A 21,854-nucleotide genomic window follows, 5' to 3' on the forward strand; every position below is an offset into this window, starting at 1 on the left:
CGCAATCGGCCTCGGCGCCCGCAGCGAAAGTACGTTGAATATGCCGCGGGGCGCGTCTCCGCCCCAATCCAGTTCGCTCGCAGCGCCCTCGCACTATTTTTCCACACGCGGCGCCTCAGCGGCAGAGCGCCGCGTTCGGCCCACTCGACCATTACACTCTAGATGAGCGGTGCAGTTTATAACCTGCTGATTGACCAACGGAAGTTACGTCACGCGACGCATGCTTTTGCCCGCCGGCGAAACCGCGTGTAGTGCGCTCCCGACAACTGATACCATCGTTTATCGGCCAAGGTCCCCGGAGTTTGTGTCCACGCGCATCGCCCGCCGGTAAATCAAGCCCAACGGTTAGTTCTAGTTAATTTTTGTGATGACGCACAACGAAGAACGAACGCACTGGTTCAAGGAAGGAGCTATCGGCTTGGGCGGTGAGTTTTTCCATACTTATTTAAAGCACAGGGGCGCTTGCGCAATGATTCTGTTGCTCCGTGGTCTGCGCTTTTCCGTGGCGTGACGTGACTTTTAACGGTGCACGGACGAACATTTGTTCCAAACGAGGGCGTCGATATACCACTCCGGAGAGCCACCGTGTCCGCTCGTCCGGGCACCGGAGTGTTACGTATATACGTGGTACTTTTCTTCCGTTGCAGTCGGCGTGCTTTATGGAGTCACCAACGTGTGCGTCGGGCATCCGTTCGACACGATTAAGACAAAAATGCAGGCACAAGCCGGCTTCGAGAGCTGTAGCATGTACCAGTCCTTCCGGAAAACGCTCAGGACCGGCGGCGTCGTTGGGCTCTACAGGTGTAGATTCAATTAATTTACATTTTTGTTTTGTTGTTTGTTGTCTTTTCTTACGCATCTGTTCACATTGCAACGGAGGTGGAAGAGTCGGCTGAATACGACAAATGCGAATATCAGAAAAATCACGCTTCACAAGTCGGTTGTGGAGTGTCAAGATCAACACAGCTGATCGCCGTCATTCGCGCGCAGCATTTTATTCGCTGCATAATAGTGTCGTATCGGTGACGTGGTAGAGTTTAAAAAGTTTACCACCTGCCTTAAATAAGGCAGGTGGTATGTGGTAATGCTACCAACCGCGCCATATAAAATAGATGGAAATAAATCTCTAGTTTCGGTTTTGCTTTTACAGGGGCTGCGTCCCGCCACTCCTGGGATCCGGGATCTACCGTTCCGTTCAGTTCGCCGTTTTTGAAGCTGCGTAAGTGGCACTGCGAGTACTGCTTTCTTTCTTATTTTTCTCGGTGATTTCCTAATTTACAGTCACCCGCCAGACCGATGTCGCGCAGCCTCTTTAGCGGTGTCTTTTATCTGTCGTAAACCGCTCATCAATGACCGACAAGTTCATAATGTGACCATTCATGTCCTGCCAAGAGTGGTTGATAACAAGTTGAACAGCCCCGGTTCTTTGAAAACCTTCTAGTACCTAGAGTGGCAATAGCGCAGAAAACTGGACAAGAGAACCGCCACAGCAGATGCAATTTCGTTTTATTGGGGAGAAAATGTGCAAACATTCCTAAATGCTTAGCTTTCATATAGGGACAGCTGAAGCACCTGTCATATGTACTTGGAATCCTCATCTTCCACTTTCTTTCTTTTTCCTCTTCTTTTTATCGTGGGCCCCTTATATGATGCCCGATCGCTATTGAGGTTGTATTATTCATTTGTAGCAGAAACTGTGAATTGTCAGCATAGAGTGTTATGAAATTTGAGGCCTTATGGTGCTCGAACAATCAAGTGCTGTAGAGCAGACATGTACGGAAAGGAACTTTGAACTAATGGCAGTGTCTGCCTTGCCACCTGCGTTTCTGCCTTTGGAAGTGTAGCTCGCAGTTAGAATCTTTCTACTCCAACCATCAAACAGATAGGACTAGAAGTACAGTTTAATGCAAAAACTGTAAATAACTTCTTTTAGGCTAGTTGGTCAACATGATGTCGCAGGTTTCAATCTGTTCTCTCGCATGCTCCATGTTTTGGCACAGGAAACATTCTCCAAGCATAATATATTGACCCTTTGGTCCCTCTATAATGCAATATGCGATTCTTCTTTACTGATAAACAACTAGACCTCATTCGACTCTTTTAAAGTCCATCCATGACCTAACAGCGATCTGGTCAGGGAACTTGGGGTGGTGTCACAATTGGCCATCTGTTTACCTTTTGTGGCTTGCCAAACTTCACCACACGGTAAGGAGTTTTGCTACTACAGAAGTGAAGTTTACTGTTACAGCTTACTGTAATAGTATTTCTGTTAGTGTCTCATTAGAAAAAACATCACTTGTTTTTTAATTTTCTCGCTTTCCTTGAGAGAGTTACATGTCCTAGACTTATGCCGTCATTGGTCCTAGTGTTGTTTTCTTCCTCGTTTCAGGTACACATACCTTGACAACACGGTGTGCACGAACCAAATTCCACTCACAGCAGGACTGCAGACGTAAGCTCATAGTACTTTATTTTTTATTTTATTTATTTATGCAATACTGCAGGCTTAAAATGGCCCAAGGAGGAGGGGCAAAACTGCCTGAATATACAAAAGGGGAAACAAAGCGATACAGCATTTACAAACATAAGCACATAACAGGATCAAATAACTAGCGAACAAAGCATAGAAATAACCAAACGAATGCGAGATAATGAGAAGAAAAAAACACAGCATAATTTTATAAATAGAACAGGCAGCATTCAAAGCATGGAAAAATAACAAGCAGTCTGCATGATATCACGTGCATCATATATTTAACCTCGCAGAAAAAAAAAGAGTAGTATGAAGTAACAAAATCACTGTTTGCTTTATGAAACTACTGTTGCTAAGTTTCAGTTGTGCTTTTGCAGGAGAGTCGTAATCGGAGGCGTCATTGCGTCTACAGCCCGAGCCATCATCGAGTGCCCCTTAGAGTATGCTAAGGTTTGACAGAGTTTTAAGAAGAAAAAAAAAATATATTGTTCACAGTAGCGGCACACTGTGATATGTGTCATCGTTTCAGATAAGCCGCCAGATTGGGCAGACATGGACGTTACGCAAAGTTTACACGGTAAGCATTATTACTATACCATAACAAACCTACCTAAAGTGAAAGTGCTAATGAACATTGAAATAACACTCTAAGAAAAAATAACTGTTGGGTGTATTAGCAAATCGCCTTTCTGCAATGCCAACAAGCTGCTCTTAGTGTAGAAAGAGGCCTGGTAAACCAGAAAAGAAGCAAATGCAGACGTCAGGTAGGGATGTACCAGCTCGCTGGTGCTGGAGATCCCGCACCAGCTTGCTGAGACAGTGATAGATATTCACTGCATCTACTCTGGCCCAGGAAATTTTTGTTGGTAAACATGAATTACGTTGTATCTTGAGGAGCAACTGAATGAACTTGCCAGCTTTCAAGAATTTCTAGTGTGCCACCATGACCCCAAAACAAGGAAATACTTTGAAATTCAGGACATCACACTAGCGCGCTGGTGTGAAATTTGTGAAATGGAAGTTTACCATTCACTTCATCTTCTGGTAATTAACTTCATGCCATGAAGCAGGGTGTAAGCTCGTGCTAGTTGATTTTACATAATTAAACAGTGTGAAGTCTCAGATCCAAGTTGTATTTTCACGCTGTTTAGTTACCTTACGATGAAATTAACGAAAATGGTTTTGAAAGAATTCTTTAGTGTCCCTTTAAAAGCTAGTACGATTGGGTTATTCCACTGCTGGTGTTTTTGTGCTTTAGTAAAACAAATTCAGGAGGGGCAAGATACACAAAAGCTGTGCCACTGACCCAAAACACATGCCAAGGTTCACGCACAATGCATCACCAGTTTGTGTTGTCTAGAAAATGAAAGTTCTTGTTAGGTTGTACCTGTGCTTTGTGATTGGTAGAGCTCATATTTGTGCTGCCTCTTTTACTTGTTGTTGTTACCGTAGCGCGCTAAAAGGTCAGCAAAAAGCCAAAAGTTTTAATTACAGTTGCGTGAAGCTTTTAGCAGAGGAACTTGCCAAACCAGTGGTCACGCCTTCTGGCTTTGGTGGCAAATTTGTAGGACATCAGAGACCAACGCAGAATCTGGTTAAATCATTGGGTGGTTGGTTGGCTGATTGGTTGGTTGATTGATTGCTTGACTGATTGATATTATTTAGTGTAAATTGGAAATGTTCGTACTTCACACACGCGATGGTAAATTGTGTGTGGAGATGTGTCACAAAAAATGTTCCAACAATAAAACACATTTAACAAATGTGCTTAAAGGGCCTCTAAACCACCCAGAGGTCGAAATTTAGTTGTGGTGTTGCAGTTGTGCACGAGTCTACAACGAACACGTAGCCGCGAGAATTTTTCGAAATGGTGCCGTAATAGCGGAGTTACACGTGTTTGATGATCGAAAAACGGCCCTCGCTCATTTCACTCTTTCCTTCGCTTCTCTCCTCGTCCGCTGGTCTCCCCTCCTCGCCGAGTGCTGCTCGAAATGTCACGTGACATACGTCATCGCCAACGTGCTTCTCAAAACGCCTACTTCCGGTTAAGGCACGTCCACGCTAGCCATGCTAGCGGAATCCTGTCTGCCGCGCGAGAGGTGTCCAAATTAGATGGCAATTCGGCCGGCGCCCCGCCCGCTGCACCATCAACGGGCCAATCGACGACCGCGAAACTGCGCGCCTCCGCCACCGGCAACGAAAACATTGGCTGCTGCTGAGTGCACGGCTACCGACGGGAGACGACCGGCTCGGCTGTGCTCGCATCGCAGCTGACGGCGCCGCTAATATCAGCGTATTTTTCTTCTTTGTGTACAATTATTGCGAAGAGAGATAACAATGATAAGAAAATATTGCGGCTTGTGAGCGTCGGCAATTCATTTCGAAGCGCCGTCCGCTTTAGCTTTGAAGGGAACCGGAAAAGGCCTAGCGACGATATCGGCGCCGTCGAGCGATCAGCGGCGGTGAGGCTGCCGCACAAATGAGTCCTGGTCTCATCCTCTCTACGTACGGCAAGGAAATCTCGCCGCTCGCGAGCAAAACCGCTGTCGAACGGCGGCCCGCGAATGGCAAACGGCGTGCGGCGAGTTAGCGTGCCGGTAACGTGGACGTGGACTCGGCGCTTCTCGGCTACCCGATGTTGCTGCGGTAGAGTGTACTAGAATACTTGGGTACACTGTAGCTGCGGTGCCGGCGCGTGTTATGCGAAGCGTGCCGCTATAGACCCAGTGTTGCGTGCACGTCTGGAAAGGCCAACACTGTCGCACTCTGTTCGCGCAGCTAATCAGACCGCTAAGCATGACTGTGTTGGAACATGAGCGATTTGGCACTTGCATTGCGGGCTGCAATTACCGATGCGCAAGCGCGCACAAGCGAGCAACACGGCGAGGACGAGCAGGGAGCGCGGGTACCTGCTAGCAGACAAACCGGAAGTCGTAGGTTCTTGTTCGACCAATGGACATCGTTTCCACCGTTGACATCACCAGATTCCCCCTGCTGACATCATGACGACCGCTGGGGTTACCGGAAAGGTGAGGGGAGGAGGACGGCATTGTTTTTTTGGTTTTGTGGCGCGCCCGCGGCGCGTAACGCTGCAGCGTTTGGCATCGTTGATCGTGATTGCATTCTGAACTCGATGCGCGTGTTTACTTGAAATGTTCAAAAAATATCTGAGGTGGTTTAGGGGCCCTTTAAACAGTGAGTACTATATGTGTCTCCAAGTAAATGCTCGCCACCAAGTGGCCGCACTGAGAAACAGCCAATCCAGGTTCAGACTTGAAGCGAAAGAGTGTGTCCTCTCACAGCATGCGCTGAATGCCTCGTAGTTTGTGATGCTGCTGCGCACAAGCCCAAAAATGAGAAATAGAGACGGGTGTCTAAAGACCTTTGTTGTGTACTATTATGTGTGTCAGCACGGTGGAAGGACGGCAATGCATGATTTCATCTTTTCCCAAAAGAAGCAGACGACGTGCATCGGAGAGTGACTTGGATAAGAAACTTCCGCATTGGGAAAAGGCGACCGATATTATACGGGTTTGTTCGAAACACTTCACTCGAGACGACTTTATTCTTCCCGGCGAGTAGATCATTGCTTTCTTTTTGTTTATTTTAAATATCTTGGCTGGCGTTTCCAATCACAGAGTGTACTTTGTTCAGGCAGGTGCTTTAATAAATTAGTGATGCACGCTTAAGCCTCCCAAGAAATTTAGAAGCAACTGCAAACAGCACTCATTCCAGTTTTGGAGCGTTCGAGCCAACGTTTATAGATCTATAAACGTTGGTTCGAGCAGCGCACAGCGCCTCTATAGTTTGCTTTGCGACACTGTGCACACAGCCAAATTCCATTGCATCTCGTTCAATTCTTTTCCAAGTCATGCATGTACACTAATACAACTAACTTTGCCAAAAGAAAACACTCACTAAATTTTGGAAACCTGTTGGAAGAAACTCAACTTGGTCTGATTGGTTGTTACTCATTTGTCACGTTTCACCAGGTGTGGGAATTTCTACAGCAGCAGGTGTCTGCTCTGTTCCCAAACCCGGGCCCTACAAGCTCTAATACTGCATAATGCGAGCACGAACAAGTGCCAGTCATCGGACGCAGCCAACCTTATCACATGGATTATTTAACTATGAAGAGAAAGGTTTACCCCAACTCACAAACACAACTTTAATTTGTTTTTATACCAAGACACACTGACCATGTAATTTTACAGTTTTTAGCCTCGTTCTGTCAGTGCAGAATATCCGTACTTAGGTTCTCAAAGCGTGACATATGCTGCTGCCTATGTTTTGTGGGATCAGAGTTGCAGAATAAGAGAAGGGAAGCACAGTCGAGGACGGCAGAAAACTACGTGGGGCGATGAAGTTAGGAAATTTGCAGGCGCAAATTGGAATCAGCTAGCGCAAGACAGGGGTAATTGGAGATCACAGGGAGAGGCCTTCGTCCTAAAGTGGACATAAATATAGGCTGATGATGATAATGATATATTGTGGGATGTGTGGTGATACATTACAACAAGAGTCGCAGTGTAGAGTTTCCTATGAAGGTCTAAAACAGTTAACTATCATACTTGTAGCAGTGGAGCAATGCCACAAACAAGTGCTTGCACCTTCCGGGGAGGCTTGCTGTGCACAAGCACTTCCTTTTTTTTAACCTCCAGCTTGCTTGAAAAGCTCTTTGTCTTTAAAAAAATCTGATGCGGCTCGCTGGGCAGGCCGGACGTTTGCGCGCACAGCACAAGTATTTCCGCAATTTCATAGCTGAAATCCTTGAGACCGATCTAAATGAAGTGATCGGCAGCAAGAACCCTTTCGGCTTCCACAAAACACCTTGATTCGACGCCACAAAAGAGAAATGTGACCACAGCACTGAGCGAAAGAGCCTCCGTGAACGTGGATGCCGTAGCCATCTTAGGTTATTTGCAGCACAAGTAGTGGATTCTAGAGTTTGTATGTAATATATAAAAAAAGAGTAACATTACAGCACATTCTGCAGTTTCTGCAATGAAACACAAGTCATGTCAAACATATATATTTTACATATATATTTTTTTAAATGCACCGGGACATGTGAAGTGTTGATACATACATACACTGCGATTTTCATTGAAGAAGGTTATGAGTTTTAGGGCAGATTGGTTATTTGATACTGTCTTGAAACCCTGTCGCCATTTGTTCAAAAAGCAGGCAGGTGGGCAGGTTTTACTTGGTCACTCATTTGATTGCTAACACCATACAAGTGCTTGGCCATCACCTGGCTGCTCGGGAAGTTGACGCTTTTGCTTGCATGGTCACCCATTTGACATTGTAACAGACCATCGCATTTTTTTCTCTCCATCTTTGCTGCGGGACCCACCTGGCTGTCGCACCCAATGGGCTTTCTACATCCAAGAGTGCAGCACGCTGTCACTTTGTTGTGACCGCTAAGAAGGACGAACACTTTCGAAACCGTGGTTTATCTAAGAATTTGACTAAAAATCATCTGATGACGGAAGGTCGTTGTACAAAGTGTACACCCGCCATTTCAAATATATTACCGTTTCAGTGCCAGTATGAGTGCCTTGATCACAAAATGAAATTCACAGCAACAGCAATTATATATCCAGTTGACATAGCTTGATCTGTGCATTTCACGTAACATGAGTTTCGTGTAAAAAAGCGGGGAAAGATTGTGCAAGCACTTATATACACTTGATCTTCCTCATCTGTGTACGTATACTTATCCTCATCATCCCTGGTTGGCGCCTTCGCTGGCTGCCGCAGATGCATAGAGGATAAACAGTGCAGGCTAAAAAGACAGTCTTACATTGTTTATTTTTGTTTTTGAATACACTGGGGCCTCTCAGAACCAACTGAATTCTTTCCATGGGCAGTTTTGCTCTGCAAGATGTTCGATATGTGGGACACGTTGTTCCGTTGTTACCTGTGGAAAACCTCCTATTGTTTCGTTACCAGGCCTTGGTTAAATAATTAAGGCCTAAGAAAGGACTATCAGTCAGATTTTATTGATTTTTGGTAACCAATGGTCTTATTGCATTGTTACTGAATTGTGAGAGTTTATGAATTGCACTTTATTATTTCAAATGCTGTGATGGTGTACTTTATAAAGTACACTTGGGCTTTAATATGGGAGAAAAACCTGATCTATGTCCTCAAAGGTATGGTATAGTTTAGAAGCTCTTCGTTCAACAAAGGCTTATATTGAATGGTGAAAGGAAACTTCAAAGCCTTCAGATAACAAAATTATCATTTAGTTGTAATTGTTTGTTTGGGAGGTGTTTTTACTATTCAAGTGTGCAACATATGACTTTGGCAGGTAACAAGGAAGGGCTTTGATGTTGCTTTCCCAGGTGCTTGCGGCGCTAATTGATACAGACGATGCAGGCTCACAAGAGTAAAGCATTCAGCTCTTGGTTCAGTGATAGTTGAAACATTCAACATGGTGGCCTGTCTTGCGATGACAGTCAATTTATTTCATTATAATCCTGTTGCATTGTTTTCTTCTTGAGATTTTTGTTAGAAGTTTCTGACCTACCCAGAGATAGACTCGGCCTCCGATTCTCGAATGCTGGTTGCCCTATTTTTAGATGCGAAGCAGCTTATGGCGGGAGCTTTGTCCGTTCCTCCCGCGGCGTCCCACACCCCCACAGCGCATGCGCGTCCCCTCCCTATCACTCTCCTCTCCTAGCTCCCCCCCTTTCTCTCCTCTAGGAATCCTCTACTGTACGGAGCGGCGCCCGCGTGCCACACCCGCGTGCCACACCCCCACAGCGCATGCGTGTCCCCTCCCCCCTCTCTCTCCTACGTTCCCCCCCCCTTTCTCTCCTCTAGAATTCCGGACCGGCGCGCACGACAGGTGGTGCGACAGCTGCATACTCCACTGGGGGCGCCACGGTAGTTCCGCAGTATGAAAATGACGGGAGCGCGCGCGCCTCATTCTCTTTCCTGTGCAGCGCCGCGATGAGTGCTTGAGCCGCTGCCGTGAAACCATCTCCCGCTCAAGCTAACCATCTTCCCGCTGCTTCGCATCCACACATGGTTCCCTTTAGCGGGAGATGGAGTAATTTTTATTTCATTCCATAGCCCGTCTCGTTTGCAAGAAGATTCTAAATACTAGTCTTTGTTGTTTTCTGCTTTCTCTCGCTTACTTTGCAATTAGTAATAGAGCCATGCATAAATGACCTCTATTTATAAAACATTTATCAACATTTACTGTAACCTTGTCTGGTATTTACTCAATATGAAAAAAGAGCATTGCCATTTTTGTCAGCAGCAAGAAAGGAACCGGAAGAAAAGATATCCATCTTGATAGGATCACTATTCTCTAATAACTGTGACTGTCTCTGAAATTTTTGTAGCCAGCAAAAGATATTTTGCCAAAATGCAGGTTAAAAACCATCGTATATGCTTTGAGTTTAATATCTGAGTTAAATATTGCCAGTGAGCCCCATTCACTATGAATTGTTCGCTCAGCGATGCACCGCTGCACATTATTAGGGGTGTGCAAATATTCGAAACTTCTAGATAACGAATCGAATAGTCTCTATTCGTAAATGTGAATATTTTTTGAATACTTTTCGAATATTTAAAAACGTCAACTGCACCCAAATAAACATAAAATTGTAGCAAAAGTATGGTAAATTTTCACCCCGTGGGCATAGTATAGACATAAATCATGAGAACTTGCAAAGGGGAGTAGGCTGCATCACTTAGGTAGCCATACTTTACAGGCTGTACAGCGATCACTCGCATTCCCTGAACAGACATGTGCATGCGAAGAAACTACTTGTTTGCTAATGCTCTGTTTCTGCTTTTAATAAAAACTTCATAACGAACTATTTAATAATAACAGAAACTTGCTAAATTTAAGAATACTGGGATGTTTATATTGTTTTATATTAATTGTGATAATGCATTTTCATTATTAGAGCGATAACTCTACTACTCCAGGTACAAACCTAGAAAACACCTCGTTCCGTAAATCTGACCTTCAAGCTCAGACAAGGTCAAACTGGGACTTATGCTGCCACTACCAGCGGCTGCTGCGTATGCCGCATAGGTGCTCATATTTTAAAGCTATTTGAAAAGTATTTGCTTTGATTCGATTTGCTTCTGACACTATTCTATTCATATTCGATTGTTCTAAAAAATCACTAATTGCACACCCCTACACATTATCCACATGCGGAGGCAATCAGTTCCTGCACACATGTGTAATCATTGCGCATTGTTGCATTTATAATGCAGTGTATTGACGAAAATGATCAAGTTGCTAGGTCAAAAAGCCATTTTGATGTCAAGGGGCCGAAGTCAAGGGAAATTCATATAGTGCCCATCCTTCCATGGTATACTATCACCAACGTTTGCTGCTAGGCTAGTTCGTTCATGGTATGTAGTAAAATTAAGAGCACACAAAAGGACACTGACAAGACTTGTCTAGTCCGTGCCCTTTCTTGCACTTTTAATTTTACTACATACCATTACTTGCCGCTCCTATAGCGCCGGCTTTCCTTGTAGTGGTTTTTGTAGAAAATCTTGCTAGAAAGGGGTGCCTGTCCAGTTGTCTACTCTTCTTTGTCATCTAGTTTTGTCATTCCTGCCAAGCTAGACCTGTACAGTCAACCACAAAATATTACGAACCATGAAAGCTGAGAAAAAGCTGAATATCTCCGCAGCTTGGCAACGCAACCTAGTATTTGCATTTCGGGCCTCGACTACGATATGCTAACAACATTGTTGTATAGTTTTACTGGCTACTGCTACAGGCTGCTCGGGAATTCAATGTCCTCCGAGATTCTGTGGTCCGTAAACTTTTGTGGTTGACTGTACCGACTTATGCCAACAACAAGTCCTACTCGAGCATATTTTGGAGTAAACTTCGTGGACGCATTCATTTTGCTGTGTGTCGCCGTTTCGTGTGAACCGATTACTACTATCTGCCCGTGCAGGGCTTTGGTGTGACGTGGATGCGAACAGTGGGGCTCATGACGTCCTACTTTATCTTCCTGGACTCTGGGCGGCGCAACTTCAACGAGTACTTCCAGCGACCCCTGCTGGGGCCCTTCCTCATCTCGGGCCTGGCAGCAACGGCGGCCTGGTGGATTGTCTGGCCGCTGGAGTACATGAAGTCGCAAGTGCAGGGCCACTATGGAGAGTGCGTTTCAAGTTTATTTTAATTTCAGAGTACATTCATTGACATGTACGGTCGTGCTCAATGTGAGCTGCAATATCGGTGAATGTGGCTGAAGGGGCTCCACGACTGCATGGTGGTGCTGACAGACAAAAAATTGCGGAAGTAAATGCCGCTCTAATTACGAGTATTTATTAAGCCAACTCTTATGTCAGAGCCACCATGCATGCAGCCTTGGAGTCTTGGAGCACGGGTGTGGCAGCTAATATTGAGCATGACTGTACATCTTCTAAGTCCTGGATAATGTAAAACTATTCCAAATCTGTCATTGGCCCTCCATGATAGGTCAAAATGGCTCGGGCCCTGCCTATATGGCGTGGCAACCGCACATGTGGGTTTGGCCTGAGCCATTTTGATCACGGAGGGCTTAATGGCAGGTTTGGAATAAAAACAGATTGGAATAGTTTTATTACTTCGTCCCGGCCCAGGACCAAACAATATTGTTTAAGGGTCCCAAACCAAAATGGCTAATAAAACTAATAAGCTCTGCATAATTGTTAGTTCTGCTTTTCCACCATCAAGTTTACAATTGTGGCTTGCCTTTTTAAACGCTGCATTCTCGTTGTGTCAGTTTTGTTGTAGTTTAACCCTGTAATTGCCAAACATAGCTTAATTTCAAAGAAAACTACAACAACTCGTTCACCTTTATTTTTGGCCATGGAGAGTATGTTTCTGCCTAAAAAAACACATAGATGGTATTAGAGTAAAATCCTCATTAGTGCAGTAATTAATTGTTTAATAATTTTTTTTTCTGAACCATCTACAACTGAAAACTTGCTCTAGCGTGTAAAAAACGCCACCATAGACTATGCGTGAAGTTTTGCGCATTGAAATGATTTTGAATGATGAAACTCAGCATAGCAAAAATGATACATTGCGAATTAGTGTTAATGACTGTAGAGTTCTGTTACTGTCACGCACAATGACTGTGCGGCTTGCAACGGAGAGTAGCGCAAAATGAACACAATCGCAAGGAATGGTATGAAAAACAATTGCTACAGAGGAAAGAAAAGACGTCATTTAGCTGATCATTATAACACATGCACTTGCGATTCCCGACTTGGCGTTATAAAGGTTTTTGGTTCTCATAATCATGGAGAAGGGCCTCACAATCACAGAAATATGAAGAGCACAGTTTGTTCTTAACACAATGTTTCTTCTCTGCTGGGTGGTGCCATTAGCAATGCTCTGCCTATTGTGCCCTTCTTACCTTTTCTTTGATACACTTTTATGGTAGCCCTTCAAGGTTGATGTCTGACAGGATCAAAGGGATGCGTTAACAACCGCTGCTTTCCTGTTGTGGCGTCTGTCACACTGGCTATGATGTCATTGGCGGAAGCAAAAGAGCGGCAGGAGAGAGCGAGCAACCTTTTTTTGCGAGATTGTGAGCTCCCTGCATGCAGGGAGATTCCGAGAGATTGTGAGCTCCCTGCAACTGCATGCAGCAAAATAATATTTGGCTCGCATGTTGATGGCAACACTGTCTACATATTGTTAACATTTTCTTGCTGTGTTCGGAAAGTGTTGCAGTGCCTCTTATTCATGTAATGCCCAAACACAGTTCCAAATCAAGTAAAAATAGAACAACTTTTGTTTTTGGCAATGGAGGGTATGTTTGTGCAAAAAAGAAACAATACTTTGCCGTGGTTGTTTAGCGGCTATGGTGTTCCACTGCTAAGCACGAGGTCGTGGCCGCGGCGACCGCATTTCGATGGAGGCGGAATGCAAAAACGCCTGTGCCCTGGTGATTGAGGGCACGTTAAAGAAACCCAGGTAGTCAAAATTAATCTGGAGTCTCCAACTATAGCATGCCTCATAATTACCGTATTTACTCGATTGTAACGCGACCGCGGTTGTAATGCGAGGGGTGACTTTTCATTGCGTCCATCAAGAAAAACTAAAACAGCGAAAGTAACGCGAGGGGTGACTTTTCATTGCACCCATCAAGAAAAAATAAAACCTCGAAAGTAACGCGATCAAATGCCTCAACAGTTATCTCTCACGTAGACCGGCACGTGTATCCGATTGACTTGTGGCAGTGGCGCACCGACGGGGGGGGATTCGGGGGTTGTAACCCCCCCCCCCCCCCTGAGGCCGACTTGACCCCCCCTTTTGTTTAACCCCCTTTCTTTCCTTGCGCATTTGAGTGCTGCAACTAAGGTGTAAGACGCGCAATCGTCTGCACACTCGCAAAAAGCGCATTTTTTGACAATTTCCCGTGAAGAAATTGAAATTAGTGCTGTTTAGATGGTATTGGCAAACTGTCAACCCCCCCCTGGCAGAGATCCTGGGTGCGCTACTGACTTGTGGTGCTACCATTCCAGAGCATGCACAGATGAGTTTTGAGTCTTCTTTCTATTTTAGCCTCAGTGCTTCCTTCAGTTGATACAGTAGAACCCCGCTGTTACGTTCCCGGGTGCTGCGTTTTCCCGGCTGTTACGTCGTTTTCGGCCGATCCCGACACAGCTCCCATAGAACCCAATGCATTGGTAACCCCGCTGTTACGTCGCAACTGTGGGACCGTTCCCGCATCAAACGTTGCGAACTGCCACACCGCGCCGGCCCGAGCGCCCATTTTGACTTTTCATGTTGCTTGGCTTGGTTGCTTGACGATGGCATTGGCCGCATAAAGTGCCGGGGGTGACAGTTATTACGTATTTTCGGTTTTCGTCAGCAAAAGTATGGCCCTTGAGATCCGTGTTTGCTATCTAAAGATGGTGTCTATGACGTGTTGCGGCCCTAAAATTGGTTTTGGCTCATAGATGTTCCGCATAAAGTCCAAGGGCGATAACGCCGTCGCCGCGCGCCGCATGCTGTAGGAGTGAAAGCGTGCGAGGTGAGCCGACGATTGCGGCGCGCCTTCTTCCGTTGCACTCAAGGCACCGGCGAGGGAGCGAGGGGGGAGTGATACCTGGCAGCATTGTGCTCTGGCTTCAACTGCGTACTACGCGGTGGCGCGCGTGCCGTATCTTGAAAGCGATCTGCGTTGGGGGCAAAGTCTACGCAGTGTAGGTGCGTCGGCGGCTCGTAGCATTGTGCGTGCTGTGTGTTCTCTTTGCGTTGAAGTGATAGACAACAGCACGAATGTCACTTCGCTCGCTTCTGCAGCGGCGCTTAAATTCCTCACCCCAGCGTTTGACAGCGCGTGTCCGCGCTCATCGAGTGAGATGTGTTCATGTTTGCCTGTGGGCGCTGACACCATGTTAGTTAATTAGTTAATAAGCGAATGTTTACAAGTTTATACGGACGATAAAACTACTATTCTTACTTTGTATAGCTCATCGCAATCGATAGATACTTCGGCTGTCGGGCGAAACTACTTTTTGTCACACGTAAGAATTAAAATAATATTGTGTGCAGTTCAACACTACTCCCATTTCTCAATTTTTCCTGTTTCCCGGCGCTTGCGTTTCCCGGCTCTTACGTTCTTTTTTTACGGTCCCGTGAAAAACGTAACAGCGGGGTTCTACTGTAGTCAGCGTTCGTGTTGTCTACTTCTCTTGTGTCCGTGTCTGCACGCCTTACCTTTTTTGCATTATGAATCCTTACGAACTAGCTCAGCTTTCTGTCATTCTAAGTAACGCGAGGGGTGACTTTTTGTTGCGTCCAGCAAAAAAAAAAGAAGAAAAAGAAAACCGCTAAAGTAACGCGAGAACACCGGATGCATGAAAACGTCGCAGCTTTGCCCGAAAGGCGAAGCATCAATTGCGATAGCAAATTTACTAGCAGAAAGCTATACGGAGGAAGGATAGTAGTTTTATGGGCTCTATAAACATGGACACATTTGCTTACTAACTGAATTAACTAGCATGGTGTCAGCGCACACAAGCAAACACTCGACGATCCCACTCGACGACCACAGACAACCGCTGTCAAAATGCTGTCGTGAGCAAGCGCAGGAGCAGCAGCGAGCGAAATTTTGTGCGGTCTATCGCTTCAACGGAAACTAAGCGGTGAAAGCACAGCGCGTACAAAGGTAAGAGCCGTGTGGAGATCGCTTTCAAGGTACAGCGCGCACGACAGCTCGCAGCCACGCAAAGTACAAGTACGCGTTACTGGCAGAGTAGAAGTCGCACCCTCTGCCTCCCGCGCTGCCTTCAGGCTTTCCTCCTTTTGCGTGGGAGATTGAGCTGCCGTTCCCCTTTATTCTATGGTTCCCTTTGTGCCCGGTCGCAAGATACGCATTTGGTGCCGCAGTTAAACGTTGCCTCCGCTCCCTCCCTCTCATCCCCCACGGCCTTTCGTGCGACTTAAGATGTTGCGTTTGCTCTCCCCAGTGCGTTCGCTCTGCATGAAAGCGCGCATCCCTCGCGCGCTTTTACTCGCACATTTTACTCATTGTTTAGAATTGGGTGCCTCATTGCACTTTTTAGACAACTTGAATTTCGGTATTCGATTGTCATGCGAGGATCGACTTCAGGTAGCAAAAATCTGGAAAAAAACTCGCATTACAATCGAGTAAATACGGTAAATCGTGGCTTTTACACGTAAAATCCGAGAATTTAATTTCATTTAAAAAAATGAAATATTTTTTGTGCAATAACCCTCACAATTTAAGACTTAGCATGTAATGAAATGCCGATGGTTGTGACATGATTGTGTTGGAACTAAATCTGTGCAGAAACGTGTCCCTCCTCCAGCGAATGAAGTCCGTCTACAGGCAGAAAGGTGGCGTCACGGCCATGTACCGTGGCCTTGCTCCTGGCTCTATCCGGAGCTTTGTCGCCAATGGGACCAGCATGATTGTGATGAGCTACGCGCAGCGGAAGGTCACCGAACTGGGCCTTCGGGATTGACGCTTTTACAAACCGCTGCACCGGACTGCATTTCTTCGCATCGTGTACTCCACTGTGAATGTTCGCAGCATTTCGCACTGTTAAGTGTCAAGTCATTTTTTTGGATAGGCTTGTTGATGATAGCTGTGCATTTCTTTTTCTTTGTGGACTTTCCTGTTGAGCTTAAAGCTGTGGATGCTTTTAACTGTTTAGTCACTGCATCTGCACAATCTATTGACCAATTTTTCAACGGTGCTTTGGTAATTTTTCTTGTATATTCACCAGTGGATTCTGCTGAAAGCGGCTTTGTCTTTAATGTTTTCTTTGTAGCTGTGCACTTTTTGGCAGCTGTTTACCATGCGTTTTATGCATACATGTTTAAGGGAACACCACAGTGCCTGGCCAGACTGAAATGCCATTCTTTTACAGATGGTCAATGCTTTGCAAAGCTGGATTCACATTTTATGGTCATCCTGTATGTCTCCAAGTGTTTCCACTCGATGTCAAGTGTTTCTATTCTATGTGTCTTAAGCATTGAGAACAGTGGTGCTTTTAGGTTGCCCTTATGGTTGCGTGGGTGGTTAATGCTGACATGATCAAAATAAGGCAAGCGCTCGCCTGAGTACAAGGTTGAGAAGAAATGTATAACTGACATTTGTTATTCACAATCCTCCAAAAACTGGTTTAGTGGGGGTCGTAAATTTCCTAAATAAAGCGAGTGCTTGCCTAAATACTACAATGGTTCCTCGGTTCATGAACACTTTTGTTCACAAAAATTCAGTTCACGAACAGCAGCATTTGCAAACTTTTACCTCGGTTCACAAACTTCTGCAGTGTGATGAACAGGACCCTGCAAGTATGATCACTAGCAATATGGTTAGTCTACCGCCTCCGGCAATGTCCCTGTTCAGTTCAGTTCAGTACAATTCAGTTGTATTGAGAAGAAATGCAGGCACAGCATAATTAGTCAGCTTAGGCGTGTCACATCATATCAGGCTCACACAGATTGCACCTGGAATGCATGGGTTATGTCATTTATTTATTGGTAACTAAAAACGCCTTTATTGTTAATAACTTTCAACAGTACAGTGCTGTACTGTACAGTACACATGGTTACAGATTTCCTAATTAAAAATAAAATGTTTATTCCATAGAATCTGAACAGATTGGCCATGCTTACTTTTTTTTCTGTGGGCAACTCTGCTTCAGTTCATAACTAATTCAGTTTGCAGCCACTCATGGTATGAACGAAGCTCGTGAGCCAATATACCACTGTACTAATTTTTTGTACTTGTGTGAACAAAAGAGCCATAGTGGGTCCAAAACATCAATACAGTTGACTTTTGTTAATTCGACCCTGACCGGACCGCCAAAATTGATCGAATTATCCGGCAGGTCGAATTAAACAAGATCGGCAGTATTTGCACGATTCTAACACACCCCCGAATCAAATGTGCGCCCCCTTCCTATGTGTATAAAGTTGAAATTTAACGTGCATTTAATTTTTTGCAATAAAAATGGGCAAGGGTCTAATATGTGTTGCACAGTGGTGGCTTATTTCGTAAAGTCAGCTTAGCCGCAATGTGGCAAAGCATACGTACTCTATGAAAGCAGCTTTTGGCTAGATTTTCCTTGAAAGAAAAAGGGGCGAGCGTTAGAATGGGGGAAATACCATACTCAGACATTGTGAGCTGCCATTGTTGCTTGAAAATTTTACTAGGGCAGCCCAAAAAGAGGCGTTTTCGACAGGAGATGACGTGTTCAATGCATTCATTGACCCCTAAGCTCTGTTGAGACAGAGGCTGCCTGTAAAGGGGTCAATCACTGTTGGGGTCAGTTAGGAGTCAGGCACTTGCATGCTGACTGGTCAAGCTTGAATTATCCAGCAAAGGCCAATTCTAGGATTGTAATAATGAAGGTTAGGGCCCATAGAAATGCATGTGCGCCGACCGGGACCTTCAGTTGGGATCAAATTAATTGGAGTCGAATTAACGGAAGTCTACTGTACATGTTTTTTTTTTCAAATCCTAATATGTACTTTAGTGGTCCTTGCATCTTGATCATGTCCTACCATTGGCTGATGAATGCACGTGCTTCAACTGAAGTACGTACATGCGATTCCAAGTACACTGTTCACGTGCACACATGCACAGTGTTCTTGGGACTAGTTTACATGTCACCTAACCATTGTTAGGTTACATGTAGGGTGAATCGTCCGTGACGGCAGGGACTAAAGTGAATCGTCCCTGTGATGCATTTAAACTTGTGATACACTTGGCAACCAGAGAGGTGCCAGTTTTACACTGCTGGTACTATTTCGTTGCATTCTGGCATTCTAATATCTTGTACATTTCCTCTTTTTATATATATGTAATGTTGCAGCATGTGAGCACTGTTCAATTTTAATACCTTGCTATACAGTACAAGCTCTTTAATACTTGTTTGTTCTGTTCCGAGCGCTGTTTTTGTTAAATTCACGATGCCTCAAGTACAAGTGAGAGTGCCTTAATGTTTGTACAGCTCACTATTTTCATTTTGCGTGGCACTTAAAGATTATTTTGTTTAACTGTGATGTTGAAAGGTTGCTTTTACGAGCTTACTGATGTTATCTTGAACTTGTTGCGTTTTATTATTATGCTGTAGGCCAATTTGTGCAATTTCATTCTCTAGAAAAGTTGTAAATGAAGAATAAATGCTTGAACACTTTTACCTCTTTGCGTGTGTGTTAGAGGAGGAGGGGAAGAGACTGATGCATTCTGTCTACAAAACATACGATGCACATTTGCAAAAATGCATGGCCGTTTCTTTTTTATTTTGGTTAAAAATTTGAAAGTCTCCAAACTCGTATAGAAGAGTGCTGAACTGCATGAATCTGTTGATTGGCGACAGTAATCCAAAGATTGTTGCATCATTAAACATTATAGAAATGTCATAATTGCCTGATACTGTCTATGAGTGTGTGTTGTACTCGTTCGAAAATACTTGCGTGTAAAACACTCTGAATGTCCTAAATTCTCCACATACCGCATTTGACGTAATAGTTCAGTGGATACCCGCTTGGTGGAGAGAAGTAATTAAAGGGGAAAATTAGACATCCACCCACGGGTGGATATCTCCTTGGGTGGATATCTCATTTTTCCCTTTAATACCGTATTTGCACGAACCCAACGTGCACCTTGTTTCTGAAAAAATGGGTCCGGAAATTCCCTGTGTGTTACAATTGGATAAAACCCAAAACTGCGTTTGTGGCCTTGGCAACAGCTTGTCATCGCAGCCATCAGACACAGCGCCATTGCCATTGCGAGGTTGTGGCAGAGCACGTTTTCTTGAAGTGATACTTGAAAGTTGCTGCGGGTTCATTTTGTGCTCGACTATGACCACTTTCAGTGTGACCGTCACTATCGCGAGATTTCGCACAACTCGGCATTCGATGAGTAGGTGTATACGGCCACCATTGTTTCCGGCGCTTTGCCGTGCTCGTTATGTGCAGAGAGCACCTGAAACGCTCTCGGCCACATATTTTGACGAGTCTGGTGCAAAGTGATTGCTCGAGAATATCGCCTTGTGTGTTCATCTGTGGCCGGTGAAAGCTCATCTGTGGCCAGTGAAGTTCAAGTGGTGATGATGTGTCACTTTCATTATGAAAGCTCATCAAAACAGCCTCCCTTCTGTGAAGGAAATTCTGCACATCTCACTTTTAATGCATTCTATTATAAGTGTCAAAGTAGAAGAAAGTGCACGTGTGGCAAGCCTGTCACGTGCTAGAGGTAAAGAGGGAAGGGGAGACCTTAGAAGAGCATGTGCATGTGCATGCATACATGCATGTGTGTTGCATCTGCTCCGGACCACTGACAGTTGCACTTCACTAGTCGAAGAGGCAGGAATGAGCTCCTGGTCGACACTTTGCAATGTGGTGAACGTGGTTTAAATCATGGTTCCTGGACGTCAAAGAAGTGTGATGTAATGTTAACGCATTTCTCACATTTACCACTATATCGCCACTGAATTTTCCCTGTTCGCGAACGTAGGGACACGCAACATTTTTCTTTTATAAGTCAGGCGCATGTTACATATAGGCGTGTGTCACATTCCGCTGCATGTTACATTCAGGTGTACTTTTATTTTTCTACGTTAAGCCCGCGTAAACTGGGTTAGAATCAGTTTATATATATACCGTCGTGGTATATGTGACGGTCCATTAGTAGAATGGGGTAGAAAGAGAGACTACAAAATAATATATATAAAATATACGTGTCGTTTTATGTAACAATATATATATGAGAAAAGAGGCCTTCTGGCCTCTTTTATCATATATATGTAGATGTCTTCATCGAGGAGAGTGCAAACCTCCTCTCTGGACTGTGGTGTGGGAACTTCTGCAATGCATTTCTGCCGGAGTGCACACACAATTGCCACAACCCGGATGGCAATATGCCGAAACCTGGGGTGTTCTTGTTGAAAAGTATGTAGTTATAGTAGTAAACTAAAGTGTTAAGTCACCAGCTGAATTTCTGTACTTTCTTTGACAAAGAAAAGAGTCTGGAGTAAGCAGCTAAACTGAACAAGTCCAAAGTGGCTCTGGATGTCGCAACACTGTTTTTTTGTTGTGTGCAAATATTAAAAACTTTCAAATAACAAATTGAATATTGTCCTATTTGTTTCAGTCTTCCAATTAATCGAATAATCAATATGCGTGAATGTGAACATTTTTCTAATACTTCTTGAATTTTTTAGAATTGTCATCAGCGGTACTCACCCAGACGTAAAATTGGGGCAGAAGTACGATAGATTTCCTCCCAACGGCCATAGTAGGTATAAACATAAGTTGCATGGTGGAGCAGGCTATTTCTCTCAGGGAGCCAGACCTTATCGGTTAAACCACAACTATTTTCTCTCTAGTCTTAGGTATGCAAGCAAACTATTTAGCTGTCGATAACGTGCAATGTAGTGACAAACTTGCTGATGTTATTAAATAAATACAAGGATAGAGACATTGTTTCCTGATATTGTGGAAAACCATTGTTCATTATTCGAAAAGTATTTGATTCTGCTTGCATTCTGGCGCTATTCAATTCGTATTCAATGTGGTCTCAAAATTTACTAAGAACCGTATCGTAATGTCTTATCTATCGCAGATCTAAAATCGCAGCTTTGGGCTTTAGGTTGCTAAAGCACTGATGTGCTCCAGCACGTAATGCTTCATAATAAGAATACTACAGGGCCCAAGCAGTATGGCTGTTCAGCCATTATGGGAATGGTGGGCAATGCATGGTTTTTTAAAGCGAAGCATTCTTTGGCCTCTTCGACTTTTCTACAGCTGCTGCTGCTGCTGCCGTCGCTGTCTTGAACGCCACGTTGGGGGGGGGTGGCTCGAGCGTGACAGAGAGGAAAGGCTACGCAAGAAACTCATTTGGAC

At 44.6% G+C, this 21,854-nt stretch overlaps 1 protein-coding gene across 1 annotated transcript; it reads left to right on the top strand.

The window, feature by feature from the left end:
* Positions 1-208: 208 nt before the first annotated feature.
* Positions 209-19,147, top strand: LOC119433962 (mitochondrial substrate carrier family protein S). The gene is made up of 8 exons (XM_037701253.2): positions 209-425; positions 648-801; positions 1,151-1,219; positions 2,390-2,452; positions 2,851-2,923; positions 3,003-3,050; positions 11,422-11,627; positions 16,285-19,147. The coding sequence occupies exons 1-8, from the start codon at positions 368-370 to the stop codon at positions 16,457-16,459; spliced, it is 846 nt and encodes a 281-aa protein (XP_037557181.1). The 5' UTR covers positions 209-367; the 3' UTR covers positions 16,460-19,147.
* The last annotated feature ends 2,707 nt before the right edge of the window (positions 19,148-21,854 follow it).

Source organism: Dermacentor silvarum, chromosome 11, assembly GCF_013339745.2.
Source record: "Dermacentor silvarum isolate Dsil-2018 chromosome 11, BIME_Dsil_1.4, whole genome shotgun sequence".
In the NCBI taxonomy this organism is placed as follows: Eukaryota; Metazoa; Arthropoda; class Arachnida; order Ixodida; family Ixodidae; genus Dermacentor; species Dermacentor silvarum.

Excerpts from the sequence above, each read along its gene's own strand:
- LOC119433962 (XM_037701253.2), top strand. The coding sequence starts at position 368 with ATGACGCACAACGAAGAACGAACGCACTGGTTCAAGGAAGGAGCTATC. Across the intron at positions 802-1,150 it reads GGCGTCGTTGGGCTCTACAG|GGGCTGCGTCCCGCCACTCC; the intron begins GTGTAGATTCAA and ends TTGCTTTTACAG. Across the intron at positions 2,453-2,850 it reads CTCACAGCAGGACTGCAGAC|GAGAGTCGTAATCGGAGGCG; the intron begins GTAAGCTCATAG and ends GTGCTTTTGCAG.